Source organism: Simochromis diagramma, unplaced genomic scaffold, assembly GCF_900408965.1.
Source record: "Simochromis diagramma unplaced genomic scaffold, fSimDia1.1 OVJJ01000205.1, whole genome shotgun sequence".
NCBI classification, from domain to species: Eukaryota; Metazoa; Chordata; class Actinopteri; order Cichliformes; family Cichlidae; genus Simochromis; species Simochromis diagramma.
In genome coordinates this window covers 11,219,557-11,230,171 of record NW_024386782.1, presented here as the reverse complement: position 1 = coordinate 11,230,171, position 10,615 = coordinate 11,219,557, and the positions used below count along the sequence as shown (strand labels likewise).

The 10,615-nt window shown below is 38.9% G+C and overlaps 1 protein-coding gene across 1 annotated transcript in view; it reads left to right on the top strand.

Moving 5' to 3' along the window:
- Window positions 1–73: 73 nt before the first annotated feature.
- Window positions 74–10,615, top strand: part of LOC120727498 (collagen alpha-5(IV) chain-like) — a 31,228-nt gene continuing 20,686 nt past the window's right edge. The window contains exons 1-19 of the mRNA XM_040021790.1: window positions 74–294; window positions 3,707–3,760; window positions 4,443–4,532; window positions 5,411–5,455; window positions 5,548–5,592; window positions 5,688–5,750; window positions 5,913–5,966; window positions 6,113–6,139; window positions 6,774–6,842; window positions 6,961–7,023; window positions 7,111–7,146; window positions 7,357–7,401; window positions 7,506–7,583; window positions 8,238–8,291; window positions 8,385–8,450; window positions 9,763–9,807; window positions 10,037–10,090; window positions 10,263–10,304; window positions 10,460–10,538. Coding sequence (XP_039877724.1) covers window positions 223–294; window positions 3,707–3,760; window positions 4,443–4,532; window positions 5,411–5,455; window positions 5,548–5,592; window positions 5,688–5,750; window positions 5,913–5,966; window positions 6,113–6,139; window positions 6,774–6,842; window positions 6,961–7,023; window positions 7,111–7,146; window positions 7,357–7,401; window positions 7,506–7,583; window positions 8,238–8,291; window positions 8,385–8,450; window positions 9,763–9,807; window positions 10,037–10,090; window positions 10,263–10,304; window positions 10,460–10,538 — 1,081 coding nt within the window. The 5' untranslated portion in view covers window positions 74–222. The remainder of the gene's footprint in view (window positions 295–3,706; window positions 3,761–4,442; window positions 4,533–5,410; window positions 5,456–5,547; window positions 5,593–5,687; window positions 5,751–5,912; window positions 5,967–6,112; window positions 6,140–6,773; window positions 6,843–6,960; window positions 7,024–7,110; window positions 7,147–7,356; window positions 7,402–7,505; window positions 7,584–8,237; window positions 8,292–8,384; window positions 8,451–9,762; window positions 9,808–10,036; window positions 10,091–10,262; window positions 10,305–10,459; window positions 10,539–10,615) is intronic.

Genomic DNA, 10,615 nt, shown 5'->3' with positions numbered 1-10,615 from the left:
CTGTTCAAGGTCAAGTTAAACAACTTCTCCGGGCTGTACTGTCTAAAGTCATAAAGTCAGATGGGGAAACCTTGATTGAGGTTAACATCACCCAAAGCACTGCAGTAGATGAGTGAAATTTGAAAGCTGGTTACAGAGGAGAGCACTCAAGGAGACACCTATCCCCCCTGGAGTGCCTGTGGTTATTCCCAAACTACTGATGTAAATGCAGAAAGAAAAGCCATGGGAACTCCAACATTCATAATTCCTATAATCCTGTTGGCTGCAATGCTGGTGATGACTGATGGAAAAAAGGTAAGATCCTTCTTATTTCTCCTTATTAGTTTTATTGACTGTTTTAAATTAAGCTTTGCATGCACTGATAATCCATCACTGCACTGACTGTCTTTTTTTTAAAATATAAACACATGGGACATGGTCTATTTTGTGGCTGACTCTGGATTAAAAAAAATTGTGTTGCTTTCCTTCATGTCACCCTGCATGGACTGGGCTTGTTGTTGAGCTGTACTGACTTATTAATCGACATTGCTCGAGAGAAAACCACATAACAACTCAATTCTGTATCTAAATATAGTGTTTTTCTTTTCCTCTAAAAAAATATAGGTTCAAGAATGTCATTGAATATTTTTCTCAAACCTGTAGATCAGTAACTTCTTAAATAGTAATGCTGTATAGGACTCAAAGGAGCTTGCAAAGAAAAGCGTCTGGACTTCTTTAAGTTACTTGAAGACGTTTCACCTCTCATCCGAGAAGCTTCTTCAGTTCTAAGGTCAAATGGTGGAGAATCCCAGATATAAACCTAGTGGGAGTATCCCCCCACAGAGGGGACAAAAGGACCCCCTGATGATCCTCTAATCGCCTGAGCCAAGGTGTGAAACTGGGTGTGGGTCCCAATCAGCCAGAGTTTCAGGGTGAGCTCATTGTGAAACCTGGCCCCACCTTATCATGCGAATTCCTGAGATCAGATGGCCCAGGATGTGAGTGGGCATTAAGGCATCTGGGAAGGGATCTCAAAACTGGATTATAGATGGCAGACAGTTGGTGTCGTAAACCCCCGCCTCTGTTCAAAGATGGTCGCTCACAGTGGACATAGATGGCTTCTTTCACTCCTCTTTCAAACCATCTGTCCTCTCTGTCCAAAATGTGAACATTGGCATCCTCGAAAGAGTGTCCTTTATCCTTAAGATGCAGATGGACAGCTGAGTCCTCCCTCGCTGGTGTCTGATCTTCTTTTCTGTGCCTCTTTGCTGACAAGACACAAGAAGTGGAATCCTTCACTGCGTACATTAACGCTGTGGATAAAAACATCAAGTTCACCAGGGAAGCGAGGGAGGATAAGAAGGACAGACGCAACAACATTGTCATCCCCTATGTAGCCGGTGTATCAGAAAAACTCAGGAGGGTTTTCTCCAAGCATGACATCCCGGTGCATTTCAGACCCAGCAACACACTCAGACAAAAACTGGTTCACCCGAAAGACAAAACGCCAAAACACAGACTTAACAATGTGGTGTATGCTGTACAGTGCAGCGAGGAATGCCCAGACCTCTACATTGGAGAGACCAAACAGCCACTTCACAAGCGCATGGCACAACACAGAAGAGCCACCTCCACAGGACAAGACTCAGCAGTCCATCTGCATCTTAAGGATAAAGGACACTCTTTCGAGGATGCCAATGTTCACATTTTGGACAGAGAGGACAGATGGTTTGAAAGAGGAGTGAAAGAAGCCATCTATGTCCACTGTGAGCGACCATCTTTGAACAGAGGCAGTGGTTTACGACACCAACTCTCTGCCATCTATAATCCAGTTTTGAGTTCCCTTCCCAGACGCCTTAACACCCACTCACATCCTGGGCCATCTGATCTCAGGAATTCGCATGATAAGGTGGGGCCAGGTTTCACAATGAACTCACCCGAAACTCTGGCTGATTGGGACCCACACCCAGTTTCACACCTTGGCTCAGGCGATTAGAGGATCATCAGCCCCCTCTGTGGGGGGATACTCCCACTAGGTTTATATCTGGGACTCTCCACCATTTGACCTTAGAACTGAAGAAGCTTCTCGGATGAGAGGTGAAACGTCTTCAAGTAACTTAAAGAAGTCCAGACGCTTTTCTTTGCAAGCTCCTTTGACTACGATGACCTGGATGACTGAGAACCTTCACAGACATGCTGTATAGGACTCTCTTTTTCTCTTTTTGGTAACTCTGTGAGGACCTTAATGACTGTTTACTGGAAAAAAGCATCCTGAAACCTTTTTTTAAACATCTCCCAAAGAAATATGATGCTTTTTTTTCAGCCTGTTTGCTGATGCACTCCATTAGGTAATGTGTACAGCACTCTTCAGTGTGCTATGTTGGTGGGCCTTTTTATAGTAGGTCATGGAAAAGTTTGATGTTGTTTCATGTGCAAAAAAAAAAAGCTGAAAAACTGAATTAATTATAGCTTAATGACCAATGTAATAAATTTCCAGTAATTAGGTATAACAGTTTTATCATTGTCGCTGTTCTTGCTAAGCTGCTTTTGTCTCAAGGGTGGCCTAATATTTAGACTACAAACAACACTGTGCAGATTACTCTTTTTTATATACTTTATTACACCACTTTTTAAAGTCTGTTCACTAAACCTTTTCCGCTGTTGACAAGCAAATATGTGTGCAGCTTTCTAATTAAAGGCCACTGTGTTCAATAGAGACTCAGGAGGGTCTTAACACAGCAGAGTGTCAGGTTTATATAGTGGATTGTCATTTATGCTTAGAAATATCTACTCATATATGCTTAGAGTTTTATAATCAATGTCATGTTGGTAGAGGTTTGATCTTTAGTAGTCTGTGGAGACTCTGTGTGCCTCCCAGAGTGTTCTGGCATTCACACGGTGGTACCTTCTCTTATTGTTTTGTGGTAGGATAAACGTATCCATGTCTGTTTTAGTCTAAGTGCCTTTTGTTTAGATGAACTGCTGGACTTCCAGACCAGCAGGTTTAGGGAAGTCACACACACACACACACACACATACTTACACAACGCACAGGCAAGGTACTTTTTGTGTGTATGTAGACGTCATATGTTAATGAACCTATGTATATTCATGTAACCTCAATAAAAGAGCAGTGTTACGGGGGAGCGGACGAGAGCAACTGGGGTCAAGCGAAGGAACGGCGTTTGTCCAGTTCTCTCTCGTGCACGAGAAACATAAAGAACTTTGCCTACTCGTGTCTTGCTTTGCTGTGTAGTTAAATTGTCTTGAACGTTCCAGCGAATAGGTTTAAGCTACAAACCCATCACAGAGTTAGAGATGTTATTAAGGCAAATTGCTTTAAAAGTGCTAATCCTCCACAAATTAGCCCCAAGTACAAGGAATGTCCCTCACTATACTAGCAAAAAAAGTCTGATTAAAGACTGCCTTGAGGACCTGTAGCCTGCAAAATCAAAAAAAAAAAATCAACAAAAAAGGAAAAAGATTTTACACCAAAGCTACGGTGAAAAAACTGAGAAATCACCTATTTATGCATTTTTTAAAAAAATGCAGTATATGCAGTATTATGCAAAATGAAAATACTTTACAGTGAGTAGGACAACTGACTTTGAGGAAGCAGCATTACATTACAAATATTTGACAATTTGTCAAAAACACAATTGTTTTTATTTTATTTTGCTTTTTTATTTTGTGCATTAGAAATTAAAAAATGTAAACTTTCTTCTAGTGTGTGTGCAACGGAAGATCAAGGTGCCGCTGTGATGGAGTGAAAGGCAGCAGGGTAAGTGTGTAATTCACTGTCTGTGTCGAAGACTCAGTTCATCCTCCTGCAGTTTACAGCTACTTATTTCTTCTTTTCACAAAACTTTCATTCTTTTTTTTTTTTCTCAAAGCAAGATTTGTACTTCCCATGACTACGGTGTACACCCCACTAATTAAATAATTTTTCAAAGTAACAAATAATTTAATTATGAAACACATCTTAGAATATATGCAAATAGACACATTCGTCATAGAAATATAAAATTCTCTAGTCATTCATTACCCCCTAAATGTAATGATGAAGTAAATTGTTTTCATTTTTACTGTTATGTAGACTGTACAGTTTTATCAAGCATCCACAAATTAATAATAATTATATCTTGAATAAACAAAAGAAAATGGATGTATGGCTAAATATATCCTTTACGAAGGATATGGATAAATATTTCAGTGTGTTTACACACTAGGTTTGTTGCAGTTATAAATATAGCAATTTCTCTCATTTTAACCACATACAGCTGATAAATGTACCAATACCAGTTATAGTTGGCAATATTTTCATAAGCATTCACAAAACAGCAGCTATGTATTTACTTATAAAGTGACAATACCAATGAAGCTGCTGTTTGTTTACTGGTTGCCACCTTATGTCCTTTCTTTCTGTGTCCTATTACTTTTCATTCATACATTCACACACACAGGGAGACAAAGGATTTCCAGCAAATCCAGGTTCCCCTGGGCCACCAGGACGTCCTGGACCAGATGGTCCCACTGGCCCGATGGGACTAAAGGTAAAACTTAAACTCTCATTAAGTTTTCTCATATTAACACAGTTTGTAGTGTCAGTCTAAATTAGATCTTATATTATTATACTTGATATATAATTCAAAATTTCTTATATGCCTACACATTTTTAATTGAACTTGTTAAATGAAAGGAAAAATCAACATGAAATGGTGTAGTATAGGTTCCTCCGGGAAATTCAGTAATTAAATAACAAAGTAACTAAGGACACCACATGATTTAACAGCCTGAAGAAAGAAGAAATCATTTTCTGTGTGACTTCATCAGTTGCTCACATTGCTTTGAAGGAATTTTGGCCCACTCGCCAGCTAACATGTTGCTTTAGCTCACTGAGGTTTGCAGGTATTAGTTCATGCACAGCTCTCTTAAGATCCTGCCACAGCACTGCTATACAGGTTGAGTTCTGAGTTCTTGTTGACTGGAGCATCACAACACTGATATGCTGTGTCTGGTTTCACCAGTCGTGGTTCTGAGCATTATGACCAAACATCTCCACTTCAGTCTCGTCTGTCATTGCTGCAGAAGTCTTGTGCTTTGTTCACATAGAAATGTTCTCTGAGCACTGTGCAGTGGGATTCGGGGGTAAATTCAGTTGGAACACTGTGTTAATATGCACTTAAATGCTCCAGACCAGCAAACTGCAGAATCTCTGCTTTTTAGAGGTGATTATTGTTAATTTAATTTAAGTTTTAATTTAAGTTAATTTGATTTAGCAGCACTTGTGTACTTACCCTGATAAATACTATGGAGTCAGTAAGGGTGTGCTTGTACTTCATAGTCGAATGAAACTTTTATTTTTTACATGACTGTATGTGTTGCTATACCATGCCATAGGGATTAATTAAAAGTTTGCCTACTATGACAGGGAAACACTGGGCATGATGGACCAGCAGGACCAAAAGGCGATCCGGTAAAAAAAAAAAAAATGTCTGTCTGTCTTTCAGTCAGTAACACCTACATGTATGTTAAAAATGAAAGCTATTTTTGCTTCTGTCATTACAGGGACTCGAAGGCAAAGAGGGGTTTGCTGGGAGTCATGGCTTACCAGTGAGTTGTCTTGTTGTGTATACAAGTCTAATGTAAGAATCACAGACATGCATATTCATTCAGATCCTCATACATGGCTGTTGTGTTTTATATAGGGTGTCCCAGGCTTACAGGGGCCTCCGGGCCCACCGGGAGCCCCAGGCTGCAATGGAACAGATGTATGAAAATATTGCATATTAGCTGTGGACCTATAATGCTTTGAACTTTTTTTCAGGGTCAGGGTTGGGGCTTCTAATTTGAAAGAGCACATTTTTAAATGTATTATAGGTTAAAGAGTTTGTAATTTCACTGCATGTTCTCAACGCATTACTTTCCAAAAGGGGGAAGACGGACCTCCCAGTACACATGGGACCTCTGGTCCTGATGGACTGCCAGTAAGAACAAAACAAAACCTTTTTTTTATTCTGTGTTGCTACACTTCTCAGTGACTCTGGTATCATATTTCATTGCATCATCATTTAAAATTACCCAAATGAACAATTGATAAATAAATGTTTGAATATTTGTTTTTCATCCACAGGGTCCACCGGGTCAGCCTGGACCTAAGGTAAGGATGAGCCGCTTCATGGCCTTGTGCTAAATTCTTTTTGTACCAGGGAAAGATGTGTCTGCAGAATTGCTCAGCAATGGCTGTCATTCAAGAAGCTTAGCTAGTTAAAGTTATCCTTACCAATGTAAATATTACAATTAGAAAGCTAATTGTTTGGGCAAGAACTACTGGGAACTGTTCATGTTTATGTGAATGCACAAGAATGCTAGAAAATGTGATTCTAGTGTTTAAAAGAACTGACCCTCTAAAAGCTTCAGAAAATGCAATGTATGTATATGTGTACCCCTATATGTGTTCCTGTGTTGTGATATTCAACATTTACCAGTCTTAAAATCACATTTCCTTGAGGGTGGCTGAGCAAAAAGCATGCATCCATGCCATCAGGGGGGAAAAGGGGGATTCTCAAAGCTCTGACACAAATTCTGAGTTGAGGAATTTCAGAGGAAGCACTGACTTTTAACCAGTTTGAAATATGTGCAGTTATGTCTGGGTTAGGGTACACAACACATTACCAAGGTTGATAAAAACCTTTTAAAAGTGACAGTCAAAGTCTACAGATGCCAGTTACTAACAAGATTTATTAACTGCAACTATAAAGTATTATTACATTTTTGAAGCGTCATTTTCATAGGGTGAATCTTGGATACCAGGCAGTTCACAACCAGGGCCCCGTGGACCACCTGGGAGGGATGGACAGCCGGTAACATTTTAGACTGCTCTCTTAATAAATAAATCCTGTCAGTCAGACACACATATATATTTATTTTTGAACAGTTATGTTTATTTTATATTGAAAGCAAAGTTTCCTTGAATTTTAGGGAAATCCAGGTTTACCTGGATACAAAGGACAACCTGGTGAACCTGGACCAAGGGGATCTGTTGTAAGCAAAGCTTTTTCTGAGATTTTTGTGGATGACATGTTTTTTGTGTGATGTTTAACCTTAAGTGTGTAAGTTCTTTATGAACAGGGCTTTCCTGGACGTCGAGGGCCTCCAGGACCAAAGGTAATGCTGTTAGAATTAAATTCTTTATGTGTGTACAGGTTTGAAAGCTTGTATTGTGATAATGAGTCCGTTAAAAAAAGTAAAACCACAGCTGCTGAGGTTCTGTGAGTCTTGAGTTATTCACACCCTAAAACTATTCACGTGAGCTGTCTGATAAAAGCAAATATGAATAAAATTTTCTTGTTTATGAAAAACAAACTTTTATTTTAGGGTCAGGAAGGTATTAGTGGTGCCCCAGGACCTCAAGGACCTAAGGTAGTTTCTTTTTCACTATTATTGTGTCTGCATTCTATCATAATTCATGCCGACAGTTGTGTATATTATGTCTTGTTTTTTTTTATATAATTTTTATGTTGCAGGGGAGACAAGGCCCACCAGGTCCACCTGGACCAAAAGGTCGGATCAAGGAGCTCGTCTCAGGGGGTCTCGTGTTAGAGGTACAGGAACAATTTCATGTAATACTCTTCAACAAAATCATCATTGCCTTTCTAGTTTTGGAACATGACCCAAGGATTTCTCACGTCACACTGTTCACTCTTCGGTGACTGGGCTGAATATTTTCCTACTGTTGCAGTGGCTGATTGAACAGTAACCTGCACTAACCTGCTAATTTCAATCGACAGAACAAAAAAACAACATTTGTTTACTAATGGGAAGAGATGAAAGAAGGCAAAGAAAAAACATTACTTAAAAATAATCTTGAAGGGCATATGTTTCCAATGTGTGAATAGTGACACTATGAGAAAAAAATCACAGGCGCATTGCCAGAACTGTTTTGCCCAAAGCATTTCAAAGCAACTGGGTAAGTAGTCAAAACATGCTGCCGTGTTTGGGACCAAAGAGATGAGATTTCTGATTCCTTTCTAAAATGATTAACTAGCAAACTTACAAAAAGGATGAGGCAAAATTAAAAACAAATGAAGCATAGTAAATACAGATATAATATTTAAAAATACAATTTAAAAATACAATTCTAAACATTTGGTCCCTGAACTGCTCTTTCCACATCCTGCCACTCTAATACAGAAATATTGTCATTGAAATTATCAGAACATAACTTCAGTTGCTTTTATTTTTTAATTCTTATTTAGGGGTTAAAAGGAAACAAGGGAGATATAGGAGAAAAGGGCTGCAAAGGTTCAACAGTAAGTACAGAATTAAAATTCAAGACAACTGAATACATTCACTAATTTTAAAGAAACTTTCTGATTCTTGTCCTTATTTTAATCTGTTTCCAGGGAGAACCTGGTTATGGACAATATAGTAAAGGCGCAAAAGGAGGCAGAGGATTACCAGGTCCAGAGGTAAGACACAGCATCCCATTACCACTCAGTTTTTCCATTTGACTGTGTACAAACATATGGCATTTGGTTCATCAATTTATTGTGCCTGATATTCCACAATTCTCACACATCCCCCTATTTTTTCATTCCTTCCCTTTGCACCAAAGGGTTACCAGCACCAGTATGAATAGCACGAAAAAGAGGATGAGCAGCAGAGGGCAGTGATGCAACATCAAACTCAATGCGAGTTGCCATTTAAGACAAGAGAAAAGACTGTCATTGGTTATCTACATTATAGTAATCACTTCATCAAAATTATTTTTGCTAAGACAGCAGCAACCAGCAGCAAACATAATTATGCTGCATAGTTTTATTATTAGCCCGTTGAAGCTCTCTGTTTAGGCCATCCCAGTTCAGGGACAACAGCAGCGTCTCTAAATCAAAGAAACTGATCATTCTACATATTTTTAGTGTGTCTTCAGACTGAGGGGGGCACAGCATTGCTTAAAAGGGTCCTCAAAAAGCTCCAACCCTGATATGGTCACATTCTCATTTCATATATATTAGAAGTCACTGCTTCAAAGACCACATATGTGTCTTTGAATAAGAATTTTTAATTTGAATTGAATTCCTGTTTGAGATTTTTTTATTTTTATATATTTATTTGAAGGCCTATTTTACCTATTTTTATTTTAGAATAGAATAGCTCTTTATTATCATTGTACAATGAAATTATGGGTGCTCCATGGCAACTGTGCAGGGTGAAAAATATATAAATAGTAAAGACATCAGGAATAAATAGCAAACAAAAGACAGTCGAGAGGAATATATACAAAACAAGAGAAAGGCACACATTGGAGGGCAAAGTGCTTGGAAGCAGTGCAAAAGGATTTGGTCTGAGTATAGAGTCCATATGTGAGTGGTCTGAGTGATGGGGGTTACTCAGGCCATGATTGGTGAGGTGGGTAGGAAGGGATGGGGTGTGGTGTGGGGGGATAGTGTTTGTTAACAGTCTGAAAGCCCCACAGAAAGAAGCTGTTAGTGAGTCTGGAGGTGGGACCTGATTAACCTGAGGCGCCAACCACAGGTCAAACAAGTTGTGGGCGGGGTGCAAGGGGTCGCCCTCCAGAGGTGGCAGAGGGCAACCAACGATTTTCTGAGGAACATGAAGATTTACATGAAGATCACAAACATTTGGCATTTTACAGTCTAAAAACTGTATTTTTGAGACCTAAGTAAAAAATCTATGAGAAGATAAATAAAAACATGTACTTCATCCTGAAAAACTCAACCTTATATGAATCTTCATGCTTATCCTTATTTGTCCTTACAGGGTAAGCCAGGCAAGGATGGTGATCCTGGACCACATGGATTTGTGGTACTGTTTTGCTATGCTTAAAAACAGTACTGGATGGATGGATGGATGGATGGATGGATGGATGGATAGATAGATAGATAGATAGATAGATAGATAGATAGATAGATAGATAGATAGATAGATAGATAGATAGATAGATAGATAGATAGATAGATAGATAGATAGATATTGAATATATATATATTGAATACAACAATACAACTGTTGAATACAACATATTTCTGTTTAGGGAAGACCTGGCCCCAGAGGGGATCCAGGATATCCAGGAGTGCCAGGAGTGCTGGTCAGTTGTCCTTTCTTCTTACTAATTATTCAGATTCTTTAAATTCTTTAAAATGTGCATTTATACATTAAAGTATTAAATCGAATCAGTAAAGGTGGTGTAGTACCAAAGCAAAATCTCTTGAAGGGCTAATAATATTTTGCATGACACTTTGTTTGTATCCTCTAAATAGGGTGAAAAGGGAAATAGGGGTCTGCCTGGCCCAAGTGGAGATGTGAGTTTATGACAGTTTTCTACTTTACAGTCCTTATATGGTCAGAAAAATGTTACATTAGTCTTTGTTCTGGATACAGAATGAATTTCTGTGGATTTTATTTGAATCCATCACTTCCTGTTGTTCTAAAATGTCCAATACAATTTTGTTTACAGACATATGTGACTGAGCCAATCAAAGGATATATGGGAGATCCTGGTCATCAGGGCCCACCCGGACTTCCTGGGCCTCGGGGTGCATAATACTCTATAATATACAAACTAATGAAGAAGATATACAACAGAATAGCAAATCCTAAAGTCAAAGTCTGC